The sequence below is a fragment of the Rattus norvegicus genome, chromosome 3 (genome assembly GCF_036323735.1).
Source record: "Rattus norvegicus strain BN/NHsdMcwi chromosome 3, GRCr8, whole genome shotgun sequence".
Taxonomy (NCBI): Eukaryota; Metazoa; Chordata; class Mammalia; order Rodentia; family Muridae; genus Rattus; species Rattus norvegicus.
Genome location: NC_086021.1, coordinates 45752632 through 45774087, shown reverse-complemented (window position 1 = coordinate 45774087; position 21456 = coordinate 45752632). Strand labels below are relative to the sequence as shown.

The window sequence follows — 21456 nt, the reverse complement described above, 5'->3', positions numbered from 1 at the left end:
TACATATCTGTAGCCTGTTTTCTTAATTGGGTCACGTATTTCCTTATTTTCAGTGATTATGGTGTAGAGTAGCTTTGCTTTTTGTAAGCCAATTTTGTATCTAGCCATTTTGCTGAAATTGTTGATCATTTCTAGCAATTCCCAGAGGATATTTTATGGGCCCGCTTATATATAATCTTTTTAAAAGAGTTAATTTAACTTTACTTTCAGATTTACAGACTCTTAATTTCCTTCCCTTGCCTAGTGCTGCAATACATGCTTCAAATGCCATAAGAAGATGAGTTACTTGGTGGCAAGCCCTATCTTATTTTCAAATGTAGTAGGATTTCTTTGAGTTTTTTCTCCATTTAGATAATCGTGGCTGTCAGGTTTTCATGTATAGCCATGATTATTATTTATCTGAGCCCTCCTTTCTCTAAGACTTTTATCACAGGGCTGTTTTAGATTTGGTCAAACAAGCTTTCTATATCAACAGAGATAGATGAGCATGTGATTTTTGCCCTTGCATCCGTTTACCCGATTTGTTGATTTATATATGTTGGAATTATCCCTGAATCCTGAGGTCAGACTAACATGATTCATTGGGTGATCTTTCGAAGGATGTTTGTATCCAGTCTGTTAGTCCGTATCTTTTTATTGGAGAATTGAGTCCATTGAAGTAAAGAGATATTAAGGAATAGTGATAGTTTCTTATTATTTTTGTTGTAAGAGGAGAAATTATATTTGTGTTGCTATCTTCTTTCGGGTTTGTTGCAAAAAGATTTCTTTCCTGCTTTTTCTAGGGTGTGATTTGCCTCATGTTGGAGTTTTCTGTCTATTATCTTTTGTGGGGCTGGATTTGTGGAAAGATATTGTGTAAACTTGGCCTTGTCATGGAATATTTTGATTTCTCCTTCTCTGGTAATTGAGAATTTTACTGGATATAGTAGCCTGGGCTGGAATTTGTGTTATCTTAGGGTCTGTTTTTAATATGTCCAGGATCTTCTAGCTTTCATAGTCTCTATTGAGAAGTCTGATGTAATTTTGATAGGTCTGTCTTTATATGTTACTTGACCTTTTTCTCTTAGTGCTTTTAATATTCTTTCCTTGTTTTGTGTACTTAATGCATTGACTATTACGTGACAGGAGGAATTTCCGTTCTGGTCCAATCTGTTTGGAGTTCTGTAGGCTTCAAAGGTATCTCTTTCTTTAGGTTAGGGAAATGTTCTTCTATAATTTTGTTGAAGAAAATATATTCTAGCCTTTTGAGTTGGGGATCTTTGTTCTCTTCTGTACCTATTATTCTTAGGTTTGGTCTTTTCACTGTGTCCTGGGTTTCCTGGATGCTTTGGGTTAAGAGCTTTTTGCATTTTATATTACCGCTGATGGTGTGTCAATGTTTTCTATGGTATCTGCTGCCCACGAGATTCTCCCTTCAATCTCTTGTATTCTGTTTGTGATGCTTGCATCTATGACTCCTGATCTCTTTCTTAGGTATTCTGTCTCTAGTGTTGTCTTCCTATGTAATTTCTTTATATTTCCATGTTTATATTTCCATTTTTAGATCGTTTTTGTTCAATCCCTTATCCTGTTTGTTTGGGTTTTTCTGTAATTCTTTAAGGAATGTTTTGTGTTTTCTCTTAGGGTTTCTATTTGCTTACCTGTGTTCTCCTGTATTTCTTTAAGAGAGTTATTTATGTTCTTCTTAAAGTCTTCTATCATCATCATGAAATGTGATTTTTAACTCTGAACCTTGCTTTTCTGTTGTGTTAGGGTATCCAGTATTTGCTGGTGGGAGAATTGAGTTCTGATGATGCCAAGTAGTCTTGGTTTCTGTTGTTTTAGGGTATCCAGTACTTGCTGGTGGGAGAATTGAGTTCTGATGATGCCAAGTAGTCTTGGTTTCTGTTGTTTTAGGGTATCCAGTACTTGCTGGTGGGAGAATTGAGTTCTGATGATGCCAAGTAGTCTTGCTTTCTGTTGCTTAGTTTCTTGTGATTGCCTCTTGCCATCTGGTTATCTCTGATGTTAGTTGGTCTTGCTGTCTCTGACTGGAGCTGTTCCCTTTTGTGTGCCTGTGAGCAAGTGGGGTCCCATTTGTGGGCTGTGGGGTTAGGAAGGAGAGCACTCTAGGCAGACCAGTTCTCTGCAGTCAGATTTTGTGTCCAAGGGATGTGGGACAGCTCCAGTTCTATGATTTTCTTTTTCCTGTGTCCTGAACTTCTAGGCCGTTCTTATTGGAAGCCATATGTATGTGGTATTCATATATATTTTTGCAATGAAGTCTGAGCATATATACTTTTTCTTTTGATTATGTGTTTGATGTGACATTGTGAACTGCTTCAGATGACCTGCATTGTACCCCGGACAAAGCTTATAGGCTTCATGTGTTACTGGCAGGTTATAATTAGGCTGCCTAATTGGTGGGCACATAGGTTGTGCAAGTAAGACAGAAACCAGGAAATAGGCTCAAACAATATTTTCACAATCGTGTGATTCTTATAACTGTAACATGTAAAAATGATATGAGGAATGTTGGTAAAAAATAGATTTTAAAAGGTTCAGAAACTTTTTTCAGTATGCATAGATGACTTTTGTCAAGTGTATAAATTAAGCACTAATTAATAAATTTTATTCAAAAAATGGATTCTTGTGCTATAAAACCAATTTCTAAATTCATATCAATAATCAAAGCTATATCACATGACTGAACTATGGCCATAGAATAGAAGTCTTTCATGTGCATATAAGTAAAACACTGGCAAGTATGTCAAAGCCAGGCATAAAGTGACAATTTATTTTAAAAGAGGTAAATAGGAGCATCAAATTTTATCTATAAAGTTAGTAACATAGATTTCAAATTATATGAACAGAAAATACATGTGAAAGATAAATAATAAATGAGATGACTTGGAAAATTTAATAGAATGTTTTATATTCCGTGCACCTGATGCTTTACTCTAGAGGTCAGTGGCAATCTGCAATAAACACTTAAAAACAGATTTTTAAACATAATTTAATTAAAGCACTCAAGTATGAGGAAGATTACTGGCAATTATCAAAAAACTGAATTCTTAGGGATGCTTTTTATCACATTTGGGCTACACTTTTAAGGTATTTATACTAAATACCATTATAGCTAATTTGTCCAAGGGCATCAAAATTGAAGTGTAAAAGCAGTGTTGTAAAAAGGACTAATACCTTCATTTAAAAAACAGCAAATAAGGTGGCAATTTATTCATCATTTGCCTAAAATATAATCTGTCCCTCATATGCAACAGAATGCGGTGGATTAGGATTTGGAAAACATTATGCACATTTTTACATTAATTTGACTATGCAAACCCTTATGAACTGAGCAACTTTAAAATAAATTATATGTATAAACACTGATTCAATTATTGGTCTTTTATTTACTTAAATTAGTAATTTTACAGGCTAAAGACACCAACAACACTTTCAGATGTTCAACTCATTGTTCATGTTTATCTTCAAAGATTTCTCAAATATATAAAAGTTACTAAGGTGATAAATTTATATTTGTTTATTATAATGGCCTTTCTTTTATACAAATTGCTATAGTTAGTGTTAAATATACACCTATTGAGAGATATTAATTCTTATTTAGATCGTATTTAGAGTAATGTGAGAGGAAAAACTGAATTAAAATACAGTACACCCATTAATGTTTCACAGCATTTCAAAGGACCAAAAGCAGAGCACTGTCACCTCTGGTATCTCAAACACAGACCTGCAAATAACTCTAATTCTGTCAAATTAAGTGGGAAGGAAAAATGCAAAAGTCCTCATCCTGTGGAAAGCCAGTCTTTAGATTGCAAACAGAAAAAAAAAAGGTTTTAATCATGAAGTGATGTCACAAATTGTGGATGAAAAATTTTCCCAAGGTGAGAAAACAATGTAAAATTAACTCAGCCTTCCTGCTTTGAATAGTTTATGCAAAACAGAAAACTGTAAAATTACTTGCACTAAAATATTCAGTGAGGCACTAATGTAGGATACTAGACACTGGGTTGGCTCAAGTTGGATGATTGATTGGCTCACATATGGACAAATGTGGACATAATCTCAGAGTTTATTAAGCTATCAAACATTAAGTGGCCAGTCTTACCACTTAAATCCAGAAACTGGAAAGGGAAACTGTTTAATTTTAATTTTAATTAAAATTATTATCAACACATGGCCGTAGTTACACACATACAAATACACACCCATTCACACACACACACGCACACACACGCACACACACACACACACACATTTGTTAAAATCATTTGCTAGCAGCTGTCTGTCAGTGAACTCACTAAAGTCCAATGGAAATAACAAAGTTATGCCATTTCAAGGGATATGATTTTGTGTTAGTATCTGAAGTAATGAAAACATAACTCTATTTGGGGATAAAATCAGACCAAAAAAAAATCGATGTCTGAATCAAGAGTGCTGGAAATGGGTACGAAGATGAAGCAACGTTAGCTGAAGATAGCAATATGTGAACAGATGGGGAGAAACACTAGACCTCTCATCTTGAAGAGAATGCAAACCAGGACTGTAGGGCATGAAGCAAGCTCTATCTATGAAAATGAATCTATAAACCAGGACAATACAAAACATGTTACTCATGATTAAATAAAAATAGAATATAAAACTAAGTAATACAAATATGTTAGTGTTCTTGAAGTAGAAATAACATATACACAGATATACATATAAATGGATACACAAATACTTATATACACACAGCCATATATATCCATATACACATGTGCACACACATGCACACACATGTGCACACACATATATGCATATACACACATGGTATATTCATGGTATATGGTGGAAGAAATGTGAAGAATGATACTGTCTTGATTTGTTCAGAATACTGTAATTAGTTACTATAAACTGGATTCCTGTCTTGGGTGCTGGAGAAGCCAGGAGTTTTACGTCTTGATTTGAAGCCAGCTAGGAAGGGACTGGATTTCTCAGGCGGTCAGGAGGAGGCTCTGATTCCTCAATCGGACGAACTTAAGTATAGAAGCCCTCAAAGTCCACAAATACATTGATGCACTTCTCCAACAAGACACACCTCTTACAATATAGTCACAAATCCTAATAGTGACACTCTCTGTGGGCAAATATTGAAACACACTAAAGTTAGGATGTCACTATCACGGTAGGAAGCCTTCATGAACCCTAAAAAACCACCAAGGAATCCACTCCGATGTAATTGCATTAAGGTCTCTTTATCACAAATTAGAGCTTGGGCTTACCCCACATGGACTGCAGGATGGTAGACAAGGTTTCATAGGAAATGGGAGCAAGAGCGGGGGTCTCTAGCCTGGCAAGATGCTGATTGTATGATTATCGTAAGCTGACAGGTGAGTGTTCTGAAACAAGACCATGAAAAATCACAAATGGTGTGAAAGTTCATTCGAAACAATCAGACTAATCTTTGATTAACTCTTGCTAGAAAGCAGCCAGGGAGTAACTCTGGAGTAATGTGCCAAGGACAAGCTGTGGGGTCCTTCCTGGTACTTGAGGGCAGCTTAGTAAGCTAAAAGCTATACGTCAAATTCTCAGGCTCTTTTTTGTTTTTTAATTATTAATCATTCCATTTGTTTACATCGCAAATGATATTCCACTTCCCAGTTACCCAGCCCAACCTCCCAGACCACATCTGCCCTCCCCCTTACCCTTTGCCTGTATGAGAGTGTTGCTTTCCCTCGCTAATCTCCCACCCCACCACTCTAGCATTCCCCTATGCTAGGGCATCAATCCTCCCCAGGACCTAGGGCCTCCCCTACCATTGCTGTCAGTAGAGGCCATCCTCTGCTACATATGTATCTGGAACCATGGATCCTGCCACTTTCACTAGTTGGTGGACTAAACTCTGAAGATAGAGGCTGGTCCCAAGGTTTGGCCCCTCATTACTATGAAATTTTCAGAAATAAGTAACTTTAATTACATAATACCCTTAATAAGAAAAATACAATGCAAATTTGAATGTGACTGCATGTCATTTACCATCACTTCAGTGACATTTACTGTGCCTACTAGACATTTGTGTGTGTTTGTATGTTTGTGTGTGTGTGTGTGTGTGTGTGTCTGTGTGTGTATGCACATATGGGTGTAAAAGTGAGGATTTAAATGTGATTTTTAACTCATCCACGATATCACTTCAAAAAAATTTTAAACATTTATGCATTTGGAGAATGATAGACAAATATATGTATTTTATTTTATTAAAAAATGAGTAAATTTTGATAAGCTTAAGATATTAAATATCTGAAGACCTTTATGCCCTTTGGCAAACTCTTAGAGACAAACTGACCATATGTTTCAAAGACATCTTTAAAATTTAAAACAAAAGTATGAAATATTCCTTGGATACAATATTAAGTTAGACATTTATATCAAACATACTTAGAAACATGCATGTGATGGTAATTCTTTTTATAAACACTTTATTTATTTATATTTCAGTTGATTCCCCTACCACAATGTTTCATCCCATTTCTTCTCCCCCTTGTTCCGAGAGGGTGCCCACTTGACCAGGTCTCCCTCTCCCCTGGGGTTTCAAGTTTCTTGAGGATTAAGTACATTGAGGCCAGACCAGGAAGACCTCTGCTACATATATTCCAGGGGCCCTTAGACCAGCCTGTGTATGTTCCTAGTTGGTGACTCAGTCTCTGGGAGCTCCTTGGGGTCTGGTTTAGTTGAGACTGCTGGTTTTCCTATGGGGTCACCCTCTCTCAGCTTCTTCAATCCTTCGCTTAATTCAACTCTAGGGTTGACATTAGTCCAACGGTTAGGTGTATATATCTGTATCTGTCTCAGTTAGCTGCTGATAAGTGCTCTCAGAAGACAGCCATGCCAGGCTTCCATCTACAAGTACATCACAGCATAGTAGTATCAGGCCTTGGTGTCCCCCAAAGAGAGGGATCCCAAATTGGGCCGGTCCTTTTATTGCCTTTCCTTCTGTTTCTTCTCCATATTTGTCCCTAAAACTCTTTGAGACAGTAACAATTGTGGGTCAGGAATTTTAACTGTGGGTTAGTAACCCTATCTCTCCACTTGAGGCCCTCTCTATCTACTGGAAATGGAGTCTTAAAGTTCTCTTTCACCGATTTGGAGCATTTTGGACAAGGTCACACCCAATGAGTACTGAGACTGTCTCTGGTCCTTTCTAGAGTGCCCCCCCTCAACCTCTCACTCTCTGAGGCTGCTTATTTCCATTCTTTCTCTTGGACTGCTGGACTTGTATCCTGTTCCCGCCCCCAATATCAGATTCTGTTCCCCTTTTCCCCTCCCCTTCCTCTATCCAAATCAGGTCCTTCCCTCCCTGTGCCTCTCATGATTATTTTCTTCCCCCATTCTGAGTGAGATTGAAGCCTCCTCACTTGGGCTTTTCTGCTTGTTACACTTCTTACAGTCTGTAAGTTGTCTCTTAGGTATTCTGTACTTGTTGGCTAATATCCACTTATCAGTGAGTACATAGCATGCATGTCCTTCAGGGTCTGCATCCTTACTCAGGATGACATTTTCTAGTTCTATCCATTTGCCTGCAAAATTCATGAAGTCATGTAAATGAACCACATTTTCTTTATCTCTTCTTCAGTTAAGGAACATATGAGTTGTTTCAAGCTTCTGGCACTGGTAGAGCACGTGTCCTTGTGGTATGGTGGAGCATCTTTTGGGTATATGCCCGAGAGTGGTATGGCTGGTTGTTTAGGTAGAACTATTTTCAATTTTCTGAGGAACTGCCAGGTTGATTTCCAGTGTGGCTATAATCCCACCAGCAATGGAGGAGTGTCCCTCTTTCTCCATATCCTCAACAGCATGTGCTGTCTCTGGAGTTTTTGATATTAGCTATTATGATTGGTATGAGCTTTTATCTCAGGGTCATTTTAATTTGCATCTCTCTGATGATTAAGAACTTTGAACATTTAAGTGCTTCTTGGACATGCGAGATTCCTCTGTTGTGAATTCTTTGTTAAGCTCTGTATCTCATTTTTAATTGGGTTATTTTGGTTTTTGGAGGTTAACATCTTGAGGTCTTTATATATTTTTGATATTAGTCCCCTGTTAAATATATGGTTAGTGAATTTATTTTCCCAATATGTTGGTTGCTGATTTGTCCAGTAATGGTGTTTTTTGCCATACAGGAGCTTTTCAGTTTTATGAGGTCCCATTTATCAATCGTTGCACTTAGAGTTAGCCCTATGCCAATGAGTATTAGTCTCTTTCCAATTTCTCTTCTATTAGATTCAGTGTATTTGGTTTTATGTTGATTTCTTTGATTACTTGGACTTGACCTTAGTGCAAAGTGATAGATATGGATCTATTTTCATTCTCCTATATTCAGATCACCAATTAGATCAGCACTATGTAGCATGATGTATTGCTATTTTCTTCCATTTAATGGTTTTGGATTTTTTGTCAAAGATAAACTATCCATAGGTGTATTGGTGCCTTTCTGGGTCTTTAATTTTATTCCATTGATCTACCAGTCTGGCTCTGTACCAATACCATGTAGCTTGTGTCACTATTACTTTGTATTACAGGTCAGGGATGGTGATTCCTATGAAGGTGTTTCTATTGTAGAGAGTTGTTTTAGCTACCTTGAGTTTTTCTGTTTTTCCATATAAAATTGAGGCTTGCTCATTAAATGTCTGTGAAGAATTGTGGGATTTCGATGGGTGATGCACTATCTTTTTATTGAGGAATTGTGTCGTTGATAGTGAGAGATACTTAAGGCAGTTGATTGTTAGTTCCTGTTATTTTTCTTGTTGGAGGTGATATGTGTTTATGATTCTTTTCTTTTGTTTTTTTTTTTTTGTCAACTGTTTAGTTTCTTGTTTTCTTGGATGTAGCTACACTCCTCGTGTTGGACATTTCATTCCAGTATTGTCTTGTAGAGACAGATTTGTAGAAAGATATTATTTGGTTTTGTCATGGAACATCTTGGTTTCTCCATTTATGATAATTGAGAGTTTTGCTGGGTATAGTATCCTGGGCTGGAATTTGTGTTCTCTTAGGGTCAGCATGATATCTGTCCAGAATATTCTGGCTTTTAGGGTCTCTGTTGAGACTGGTATAATTCTGATAGGTCTGCCTTTATATGTTACCTGGCCTTTCCCCCTTACAGCTATTAATATTCTTTCTCTGTTCTGTGTATTTAGTATTTTGATTATTGTGTGTGAGGAGGCATTTCTTTTCTGGTCTAATCTATCTGGTGTTCTGTAAGCTTCTTATATGTTTATGACCATCTGTTTCTTTAGCTTAGGGAATTATCTTCTATGGTTTTATTGAATATGTTTTCTGGCCCTTTGAGCTCAGATTCTTCACCCTCATTTATTCCTATTATTTTTAGGTTTTGTCTTTTTATTGTGTCCTGAGTTTCCTTGATATTTTTGATTAGAAGCTCTTTACACTTTGTATTTTCTTTAACTGATGTGTCAATATTTTTTATGATATCTTCTATGCCTAAGATTTTTCTCTTTTATCTCTTGTATTCTGTTGGTGATGCTTTCACCTCTAGCTCCTGATTTCTTTTCTAAGTTGTCCATCTCCAAGGCTGCCTACCTTTTTGTTTGTTTATTGCTTCCATTTCCATTTTAATTTCTTGGACCATTTGTTCAATTCCTTTACCTGTTTGGTTGTATTTTCTTGTATTTCCTTTAGTGATGTATTTGTTTCTTCTTTAAGGACTTCTACCTATTTGTGTTCTTATGTATTTCTTCATGTGAGTTCTTTATATTCTCCTTAAAGGCCTCTATCATCTTAATGATATTGGATTTTAGGTCATTATCTTGCTTTTCATGTGAGATAGGGAAGCCAGTGCTTAGTAGGTAGAGCTCTGTGACCTGAGTTAGAACTAGTATCCTTGGAGGCAGGCAGTGTGGCCTCTTGCTAGTGTGGGCCTCTTGTATCTCTAGTTAAAGCAGGCTTTCTGTGTCTCTGGTTACTGCAGACCTCCTGTGAGGCTTGCAGGCTGTAACATTTGGTGGGTATTTGGCCCCTGTCTGGCCCAGGTGGAGAAGTAGGACAGAAGGGAGATGGAGTATGGGGACAGTTCCCACATCTGCTGGGCTATGTGGGTGTCCCAGCTGGAGTGAATATTTAGTTGCAATACTCACCTGTGTCCTTTGTCACTGTGGATCTCCTGGGAAACATGCAGGTTTCAGTGTTTGGACGGGGTATCTGCCAGGCTCCTGATGGTTATTCTTGATCGTCAACTAAGAATTTCTGAAGATATTAGTTACCAGTGCACACTTCAAAGTAGATGTGTGTGTTTAGCCATTCTAAAAACTTAATGAAGTATATAGCTGAAGAGGACTCAGACAAAAAGTAGAAAAACCATCTTATAAGCTAGTGAGGGAAGGGGATGGATGGAAAAAGGAAGGAGAGAAAATACCAGTTAACAGAGGTATTCTCCCTCTTAGCTTCCTCTGAGAGGAGTCCACATGACTGGATACTCTGCCTCAATGTGGAGCTAACATCATTGCTGCCACAAACTACATATAAACTGAAGCCCTAAGCCCACAGCATAATATGCATGATTACTCCTTTTAAGTTGTACTTTCAGGTATTTTGGTCTCAGCATTGAGAAACGTAGCTAGTATAATGCACTTTGAAACTAAAATACTTCCAATCCATAAATAAGTCACTGTAGGTACACTTAAAGTTTTATAATTCAATTAAGTTGGAATGACTACCAGAAAAACTTCTGTAATGGATTTAGAAATAGGTTAGTATAGGTTGGTATTGGTTGTTTTTTCATTTTTATTGTTGTTGTTATTGTTTTATTTTTTTAATATCAGCAAATTTGTGCAGACAATATTTCCACATATTTCCTCTGCTACCTTCCCCTCCCCAGCTTCACTCACTATCCATATCCTGTAACAGAACAGTGCATTTCTTACAATTAGTGGACATGTAACAGTGGGTCAAACCATATCAAGGTCATGTGTCCCAGAAGCATTGGCTCTTGGGATTGTGCATCGATGGTATTAAAAAATACATTATTATATCCATGCACTTTAGCATTTGGAATCCTCAGTTCACTGGTCTGTCCATGCTTATCTTCCACTCCTGACTGGAACTTGTGACTCTTCTTACTGTCCTGCCTTCTCCAGACTGTCACATATCCGTAGTCACACAGTGCTGTCATTTTTATATTTGTTTCATTCCTTCCATGTCTTACCATAGTTTATTTGAGTCTTTTTGCAATGAAGAACAATGTTTAAAATTTATTCATTTTCTAATGAACATATTAATTTTTCTAATTTTGAAATCGTCCATTAAATTGAAACAAAAGTTTATTAAATTCATGCATGGGCTTTATGAGGATTTATAAGATATTGGTAGTTAGAAACTTAGACTAACCTACGGACAAAAATAGGGCATAGGAGCAAACAATGTAGCACCCTACAGAGTAGAAACAGAACTGGTGACTATTCTTCTCCTTCATCATCACTCCCTTTTGAGGACAGCGAAGGATGTTATCATTGTCACAGTACTTTCAGGATAGAAAAATCTAAACATATAATACAGATTATTATAATAAAGATTATTTCTTAAAGATTTCAAACAAAATTTGTTGTATTTTTTTCTATCAATATAGAGGGATGGAGAGCTACGGGGAAAGGATGTAAGTGTCATTTTTTATAGCATCTTCTTTTGATTAACTGTCTTCCCAGCAATTGCTATAAATTGATGCTAAGCCACATTCCTTCACACTAGATTCCATTAAAATACACAACATACATTTATTTGCCTGTCATGTCTCAAAGTCAGGAAGAAGTATGTATAAAGTAACCCTTAGTGAAAGGATGTATCCAAATCAGCTGATGAGCTCTGGGCTTACCTTATCTGGTGTTCTGCTCTCTGTTCCACAGGTGTGCTGTAACAATTCTCTATGGGCTTCTATGAATCAGATGGCCTTGTTATATTTTTTTTGAGTTTGACCTGTTTTCTGTCAGTATTTGATCAGCTAATATAATATGAAAAATGAGTTTAATCTGTAGTTGTATACCTAAAAGAATCTTCATATTCTATAATTAGCCAGCGAAATACTTCCATTTATTACTCACACCTCCATTTATTTATTTCACCTCTTGGTGAGCTTTTCATCATCTACATGTCACAAACTAATAAAAAACTCCATTCATTTCTTCTCATCAGCATTATATATTTGCTGTTGATTTGTCTCTGCAAAAAATTGTAACTCGTGTGTTTATTCTTTCCAAGGCTAACATTGTCCATCCTTTTTGTTCTGTTTTATTGTTTTTTGTGTTGGTTTTTGTTTTGTTTTGCTTTAAGGGTCTTTGCAGTGGGTTTCTATTATAAAATGTGTATAGGGGATTTTATCATTTTAATTTTTTGCTCTTTATTTTCTTTTGCCACATGAATTATCTTCCCCTCCATAAACACATGCCCAACAATTAGAGACAATTTTTTCACCTTGTTTTTCTCTGTCTTCCACATTCCCTTGTATAATGTACTTAGGTGTCTTGTGTTTTGAGTATCCCATCAGGCCTTTCATCCTACCATTAATTAAAATTTCTCTCTGAGTTACCACAAGTAATTCTTCAGTTCATAATTCTCTATCTTTGCACTTCGGTATTGCAGGAAGGTCAGTTGATTTAGCCATTTGCTCCAGTCTCCTGACAAAATAGATACAATGAAAACCTGAGGCCATGATGATTTTTCAGTGTGTGCTGCCACTAAGGGCCATGCCTGGCTCCAAGGTCCTCCTCTAGACCTGTAGTCAGGGACTGTGTTGAAATTCATTCCTGTGGGCCACCAAAAGCATGTGAATGTCTCTTTTCTGGTCTGCAGTTTGAAGCCATGTTGATGTCTGTGTCCTCTACTGTCCCCAGATTCATATTGATGTGAGTGACCTGTGTTGCTACTTGAGGCCATGGTAATGACCTCAAGTCAGTGACTTGAGGTCTTGCTTCCACTAAGGACCATGTCTGTGCTCATAGTCCTACTGCAGCCAGGTTTTATTTTAGCTTCCAGAGACAGTTCTGCCTCTAGGGGCCATATTAATGTGAGTGGGCTGTGCTGTAACTTGAAGCCATAGTGATTGATGTCCATTGTATGGGCTGTCTCTGGGGGCCTTGTCTAGGTCTGTGGTCCTATAGCAGGCAGGGACAATGTTCATTGTCTGTGCTTTAGCTAGAAACTATGTGAGTGCCCATGATCTGTGTTCCCACTAGTGGTAAAGAGCAAGGAAGATACTTTCATAATGATATCCATGATTGCAGATGCAGAGTTGAGAACGATCGACATGGTTGAGAGATGTCAACCACTACCCCCATTGTACCCCCTCAAAAACATTTCAATCCAAACAGGAAATAGTCGAAGGCAGTTCTTAAAAAAATTGTGATAAGGAAGCTGAGTTCTCCACAATCCATGGCTTGTGGCGTGGGTACAACAAGGGATCATCTCAGCTCCACTTAAGGGGTAGGCCAATGAGAGTTTGGCCGTGGTTCCATGAATATATAGATAACACAAATTGGACTTGTTTTATTTCTTCTTTCTTTTATTCTTTTAATTTTAATTTTTCATTATTTACTTTGATGGGTTCACAAGAGTGGTGAGCAGACATAGAGGACTGGAAAATCAGAGTGATCAGGGAGCATGATGTGAAAATCCCAAACACTCAATAAAAATATAATGTTCAAAATTACCAAATGGACAGTGGTTGAAACCCAGCCTCACCTGGGCTTCTACTGTCTGTCCATACTGTGGCTTGGACTTTCATTGTAGTGTTGGATTGTGGACCAGGTCTCTTCCATGTGTTCTCCCTGACCTTGCCCAAAGTTACCACCCAAGCATTTAGAACTCTAGCCTTTTAGTTTTTCTTGTCTTTTCTTTTTGTTTTAATTTTTAAAAATATCTATTGAATGTATAATCTGAGTTAAGCATTACATATGGTTTTGTTTATTCACGTGATTGACTTACAAAGCTCTACCCTGAAGTTTAGCCCCTACTTGGAACTGCCATTTTCAGTGTTTTCTTGAACAGTACACTTTCACCTGAGGACCCCTTCCTCATCCCTTGCCACTCATATAAAGCAGAACATATTGTTTGTACTTACTTATGATCATGTCCAACTTTCCACCTTACTGATGTCTCCGCATTGTTTCAATCACCCATTCCTTTCTTCCTAAATTATTATGGCTCATAGTTAAGCTTTCACAGTATCTCATTTGGTACTTTCATCTTTCCTTGGTTGCCCCTCACAGCTCCTTGCTTCAGTGTATTCTAAACTCAGAATGGGATTCTTAGCAAATTGTAACCAATGAAATCATCTGAATGCCACAGAAAAAAATTATTGTCTAAAATTTAGAAAACACGCTTTCATTTGCTAATTGAAAGTGCACAATATACAACCTCACAGTGCTTAATTGTTCCTTTTATAACATTATTTAACTTAATGCATTTCACAAGGAGGAATATCCATCAATTATCTGAGTTAGATTAAACAAATATTGCTAAAACTGGATATACTTGTAATCATACCTAAAATCATTTACAAAATTCAATATACATGGTTTTGTGGGTATGGTTCATATTTATACATTAAGGAAACTAACTTTAGCATAAAATAAAAGGTATATTCATGATATAGAATTATTAAATATTCAAATATAAAAACGTTTCTATACCCTTGAAATTTCACAGCCATCTGTTTTGGTTAAATAGCTATTACTTTCTCTATGTTCAACATTGGTACATCAATACATCAAGAGTTTGTAGTTCTGATCTCCCTACATTCTTCACTAGCTTGCTAAGCATGCAATACAAGATAAATATTTTCTAAATCAGAGTGAATCTCAGAACTGTCAGAGCAACAAAAATATATGAAGAAGCAGCATTGTTTCATATAACAAGTCATTTAGCAGTGTTATAAATATATCACTTTATCTACTGGGATGTCTCAAATATTCTTTTTCTCTTCATGCTCACATTCTTTGTGTAAGGGGGGGAGTATAGATATATATGTATTCTGTGAAGGTTAGAGGGCAAACTTGACTGCCTGTCCATTCTTGCCTTGCACTTTATTTGAGACATATTTTGTTGTTATTGTTGTCATTGTTGTATTTTTTGTTCCGCACTGTGTATTCCAGACAATCTGTGCATTAGCTCCTGTCTATTTTTCCGTCTCTGATTACATTCCCTCTATGGGAAACCTGCGATAACAGATGCTCCCACTTGCCTTTTACCTAGGGTCTAGAGATTTAAACTCAGAACCTCACACTTGTACAGCAAATGTTTGTTTCTCATTGAGCATCGCTTTAGCCACATATTTATATTCTTTTTAATACTTAAGTATTTTTAATTCATTTTATGTTTTCACACACACACACATGCATAGGATGCCTGTGCAGTTCATAGGACATGAATCTATTCTCCCCAAGAATTGAACTCATGTTTTTAGACTTGGCCACAAGTACCTTTACTCTCTGAGTCATCTTGCCAAAGTTCATATTTCTAATATTAGTTATGATCTGTATTTTATAGTTCCTTTAATAACACATATTACCTTTATTAAAATTCTAGCCTTCTGTCATGGCACCAACCTTTAATGCTGGCTCTTAGTAGGCCGAGATAGCTGGTATCTGGGAGGTTATGGGTAGTATCATAGAAATAATCAGTAACAGGCCAGACAGTACTAAAAACAAAACCAAATGAACAAACTTACAAAAATATAAATGTTAGAGAATTAGTTCATAAAAACTCTTTGTCTTTTGCTGATTTTTTTTCTTTTACTGAAATTGGAATTTTCTTCATTCAATTTATATCCTGATTACAATTTCCCCTACTCCTCCAAGTTCTTGCCTCTTTCTTCTCATCTAAAACCATAAAACCCTTTCAGTCTCTTCTTTGAAGATAAACAAGCATTTTAAATATAAAAATAACATAAAACAAGAAAAAACAATTGGAATATAACAAAGAAACCAAAAAGAGAAAGAGCCAAAAATAAAGCACAAGAATGTGTACAGACACAGAGTCACACATACCTTGACACAGCCTGAAATCCCATAAAAATTCAAAATCAGGAGCCTCATTCAAAAAAAATTAAAGATAGTTTAATAGAGAAGAAAAATCTCAAGAACAGATATTTGATTATTTCAAAGCAGTACTATATATTGTATACTCAGAAGTCCATGCAATTGTTCCTGAGCTACTGATTTTGTAATAGTGTTAATGGGGAATGTGTACAGTACAAACATATCTGTTGGTTGAGTGTGTGTGTGACAGTGTGATTGTGCTAGATGACTTTGTTCCACCAGGCTGGTTTATTGCTTTTCACTTTTATTGTTGCTACTAAATTATTTTAATAGTCTTGCTTGGAAGCAAAATTGTACACTTACCATAATAAAAATCTGGCAATACAGTTATGAGATTAAGAAACAATGTAAATACATCAGAAAATATATGGAAATCTATTTAGCAACTATCTTCTTCTTCTTCTAGTACTTTCAGCCCATCCTAAGAAAGAATTTGCAAACAGCAAGCTTCTATTTGTTTGCATCTTATTTTAACATTTTCAACCTTTTAAAGAAGCTGTAAGAATTTAGGTATATTGGGTACTGTTTTTATAGTATTAAGTTCTATTTAGTTTTGCATAGCTATTAATAATTTCTCTACTACAGATGACCACTATTAATTTGTTTTTCTTTTGATAATACTAACAAGGAGCATATTCCGGTTTCTTCTATGTGCAGGTGGCAGCATAATCCCACATAGACCCACACTAACTGCTATTCAAGATCTTGTCAATGAATTCAAGATGTGATAATCCATCTTGATCCAAAATCAATAACAAACAACAATCTTTAAAAGTATTTACTGAGGTACTTTGCTTTAAACTTGATTTAACTAATGACTGTGAGTTCAAACTTTTGAAACTTACAATAGTAAGTTCTACTTTATCCATATGCTGGTTAGAATTCCAATTAAACACGCAAGATATGAAGAAACAATTCAGCTTCAAACCTTCCCTAAAAAATGCGAGGGAGGGTTTTTTGTTTTGTTTCTTTTTTTCTATTTTGGAAATTTGATATAGGCTCGGTCCTGAAATTAATTATATTTCTGGCAATTTGCAGACAATCCTGTGAATGGGATTTCTTTACCTTGCGATGCTGACATTGCATTAGGGATTGAACATAGATTCACTGTAATTTTGACTGTGAAAGATCAACAGTGATTTGCAGATAGGATTTTTCTAATGCTATTCTGTAGCCTGTGGTTAGAATGTCAGGAGGCATTGGTGGTACTTGAGGACAAGGAAAGGTTTGCCTTGATTAACCAATTCAAAGGTGGACCTAGCTCATTCTTGGACTCCATGATTATTGTGTTAATTTTGTACGTGACTCCATACAATTTATTCCTTAAGTAGAAAATGCCATATTTCAAAGAACAATTGTGGACTGTGTGTGCATTGATCTTGCCTTCTGAATTGGCTTATAAATTCCTCACCGAATGTGACAGACATGGCCAAGGAATTTTATGCTTTGTTTTCTATGGCCTCTGTGAAAGAATACCTCACAGAGTATCTGGATACACAAGCTGTACAATTGACTGTCCAGTCTGCTAGACTTTGTGACAGGGGCACATGTATCACATCTTCACCATTTTTAAAACCAACCCACAATTTGTTGGAAAAGTTGTATAGATAGTACACCACAGAAGTATTTTTCAAAGTCCATCTCATTTCTGCTCTGTGTTGTCAGAGCCTCATTTTTTTCTTCACAGAGACAACAGTCTCCACCTGTGCAGTCTTCTGGAAAGGTTTCCCTCTGCAGCTGTAGGTTTTGAAATCCATAGAAAACTGACTACTGACTAAAACTGGTTTAAAGAAAATTATGTCTGTACTACATATCTATTGAATATGCATTTTCATGTTACTATACCCCAAGTAACATTTACAAATATTTACTTAACACTTACACTGTATTAAATTTGGGTTTCATAAGTAATTCAGTAATATGGGCATGTTATAGGAAAAAAATAGGCCATTTAGTATAAAATACATGCAAATTGGTCAACTGTGGATCTGTAACATCTCTGAAACTAGACTCTTGAGCACAGCAAGGCATATGTATACTTAGACTAATGCATTGATGGAAATGAACTAATGCATATTAATACATACATGCTCCTTTTAGTGTGCAAGAAAGCCCACCTCTACTTTTTTTCACACCCTTTTAAACTAGAGTCTTATACGATTCTTTCTGAGTCCTTTGTGCTCATTCCTTGTCACTAAAATCACTATTGCATTATATTACACTGCAATCCTAGTTACTTTCTTGGGATGGGAATTTGAATATCTGACAGTCTTTCTGTAACATGCAAAATACTGATACATGTCTTAGGTTATTTATATCACACTAATTTGAAAAAAACTCTATAAAGAAATATACCTAGAACACTTTTTTAGTTTCTATTGACATTTATGATGTGTACATATTAATGGGATCCTTTATGTTATTTTAATATATCTATCTAATATGCATTATCAATTCCTTCCCTATCTATCCATGTTTCTCTCCTCTGATAATTTCTAGTAATGACTATGCTATGTTATATTTATTTTTTTGCTCATTTATTTAACATACACATGTGAAAAAGAACTTGTGATAAAATATTTATGTATCTGATTTACTTCCATTAACATAATTCTTTCCAATTCCACCCACATTGTTGGAAGTGACAGAAATATACTCTTTTTAAAGAATAACATCCAATTTCATATGTGTGTGTGTGTGTGTGTGTGTTGTGTGTATATATGCATGGCTACAGAGTGACTATAATTTATTCTTCCACTAATAGACAATAATACTACTTCATTTTTTAGATCTTATTTATTTAATATATCAAAATAAACCTGACAAGAAATTGTCTGTTTTGTAAGTTAATTTATTTTACTTGTGGTTATGTACCCACACATACACCACAATGCATGTGTGAATGTCAGAGGACAACTTGTAAGAGTTTTTCCGTTCCTCCTACCATGTATCCTGGATATTAAACTCATATAGAGCTTCGCAGCAAACCTCCTCACTCACTGAGTGAACAGTCTCACCTGACTAAAACTTGTTATTTTTCACATCCATGTACTGAGAAGAGATAATAACCCTTGGTTTAAACTTGCATTTTCATACTGGTCAATATTGAACAAACTTGAGTTTATTTTTTGGTTATTTGTATTCCTTCTTGCAAAATTGTGCCTTTACGTCAATTTTCCATTTTATAAAATGATTTTACTTGGTTTTGTCTTTGCTAAACTTTGGACTGATAATCTTTTAAATCAGACAGCTAAAATCTCCAGATACATTATAAAATTTGTATTACTCACTAATATGTATTCCACCTAGAAAAATAAAAATAATGTGTAAAAAAGCATAATTTGCAGTAAAAATATCACCACCAAGATCTGTAACAAAACAGGATTTCACAGACAACAACATTCCTTGCCCAGGGTGTGCTTTACATGTTGACTTTGAAAACATGATGGCCAGAAGCCATTTTTGTTTGTAAGCCAGTAGAAGGAAAACATTTATACATGTTCTATTGGTGTGCATCAAAATTGTCAAAATATTATTCTTCTTTAATGTGATATTTTTATTAACTCTTTGAGATTTTCATATATTGTACTTTAATCAACCTCAACCCCTCCTCTAGCTGCTACTGGATCACTACCAATCTTCCCAACCTATCCAAACTTCCTGTACTCTCTTTGGGCTAAAAGGAGCTCACAGAGACTGAACCACCAAACAGAGACCATGCGTAGGACTAACCTACACACTTTACACATATTTACACAGCTGTGTAGTTTGATCTTCATGTGGAACTCCTAACAGTGGAAAGAGGGACTATGTCTGGCTCTGTTATCTTTCTTTGGGACCCTATCATCCTACTGGTCTACCTCGTCTAGCCTTAATAGGAGAAGATACACCTAGTCTTACTGCAATATACCAAGGTTAATAAACCAAGGTTGGCTAAAATCCATGGGAGGCCTTTCTTTTCTAAAGAGAAAGGGAGGGGGAGTGGATGGGGAGAGACCAGAGATTGAGGGGAAAGACTCAGAGAAGAGGATGAAGGGAGACGAAAAATTAAATAATAAAAAATAAAACATAAATTAGCAACTGTCCACAGCTCCTCAGTGGGAGAGCTGTTGAGGCATTCCTTCCCTGTTGTCTGAATTGCTCTTGTTCAAGCCTTCTCCAAGCAATACTAACTACTATGATTCCCTAAATGCAGTGGTTCTGTCATATCCAGAAGTCACTGTTTCACTTTACTCTGCCTTGACCTCATTCCTTTGTAATCTTGCTTTCCTTTCTATCTGGATGGCCCCTAAGCACTGGAGTAGGAGTGATAAAGCTGCTCTACGTTTAGAAGAACACTCCAAAATCACTTGTGCTCTGCCCACTGACCATTTGTGAGTTTCTGCAATAACCACCATCCACTACAAATAAGGAAAATTTACTTCAAACTATAACACACATTCAGCTACTCACAGAATCCACTGTTATTTAATAATATGAACAATAATTTACAATTAAGAAAACACAATGTTTAGACTACAAGCAAGACAAGAATATTCTGATGCTGCCATGAAAACAAGCTGTCAAGCTATCAGAAATAGATTATTTTGCTAATGGCAAATAATTCTGACTCTGACAAGGACATTTAATGGCTGTTCCTTATTTTGTATTAATTACAAATTACAAACAAATTTTCGTTCCTTTCCTTTAAGGGCGATGCATCAACAATGCCTGGGTATGTGATGGAGATGTTGACTGTGAGGATCAGTCTGATGAAGAAGACTGCGATAGTTTCTTGTGTGGACCACCCAAGTACCCTTGTGCCAATGATACCTCTGTGTGCCTGCAGCCAGAGAAACTCTGCAATGGGAGAAAGGACTGTCCAGATGGGTCAGATGAAGGCGACCTTTGTGGTACTGCTTGTTTTGTCATACATACTTCTCTCCAGGCATTAGAACCTTTTAGTTAATTCACAAATATTATCAAAGCATTTATTCATTCCACTTATTCCCTTCAAATGAGACATTTTGCATTTATGCTTATATTTAACTTTAAGGCATGGGGTGGTTTTATAAATTATACTAAATATGATCAAGAGTTTCTGAAAACAAGAAAAAACAAACAAACATAAACCAGACAAATAATTTACCAGAGATCTCTGCAAGTGTTACATCTCTGGCTACTATTCTATAGCTGAGTTGATTAGTGTCAGGATGTCACTGAGAACAGAGAATGCAACTTACTGTTGAAGAGAAGCCAGACATTCTAAGAAAAACTGTGGTTTTGTTTGCTACAGGAAGAAGGGAAGGTAGATTTAAGACAGACTATTATCTGAGTTGTTACGATGCTGTTTGAAGTCCGTGTATAATAATTTCCCTAAGTATGCTTATCTAGC

General features: G+C 36.2%; 1 protein-coding gene across 6 annotated transcripts in view; it reads left to right on the top strand.

Annotated features, from left to right (window-relative positions):
- Lrp1b (LDL receptor related protein 1B) overlaps positions 1-21456 on the top strand; it is a 2121147-nt gene that overhangs the window by 1351060 nt on the left and 748631 nt on the right. For all 6 annotated transcript variants that reach the window (XR_010064783.1, XM_063284873.1, XM_063284870.1 and 3 more), the window contains one exon: positions 20774-20974. Coding sequence is in view for 5 of the 6 variants with exons in the window: in XM_063284873.1 (XP_063140943.1) it covers positions 20774-20974 (201 nt within the window). In the remaining variant the exon portion in view is untranslated. The remainder of the gene's footprint in view (positions 1-20773; positions 20975-21456) is intronic.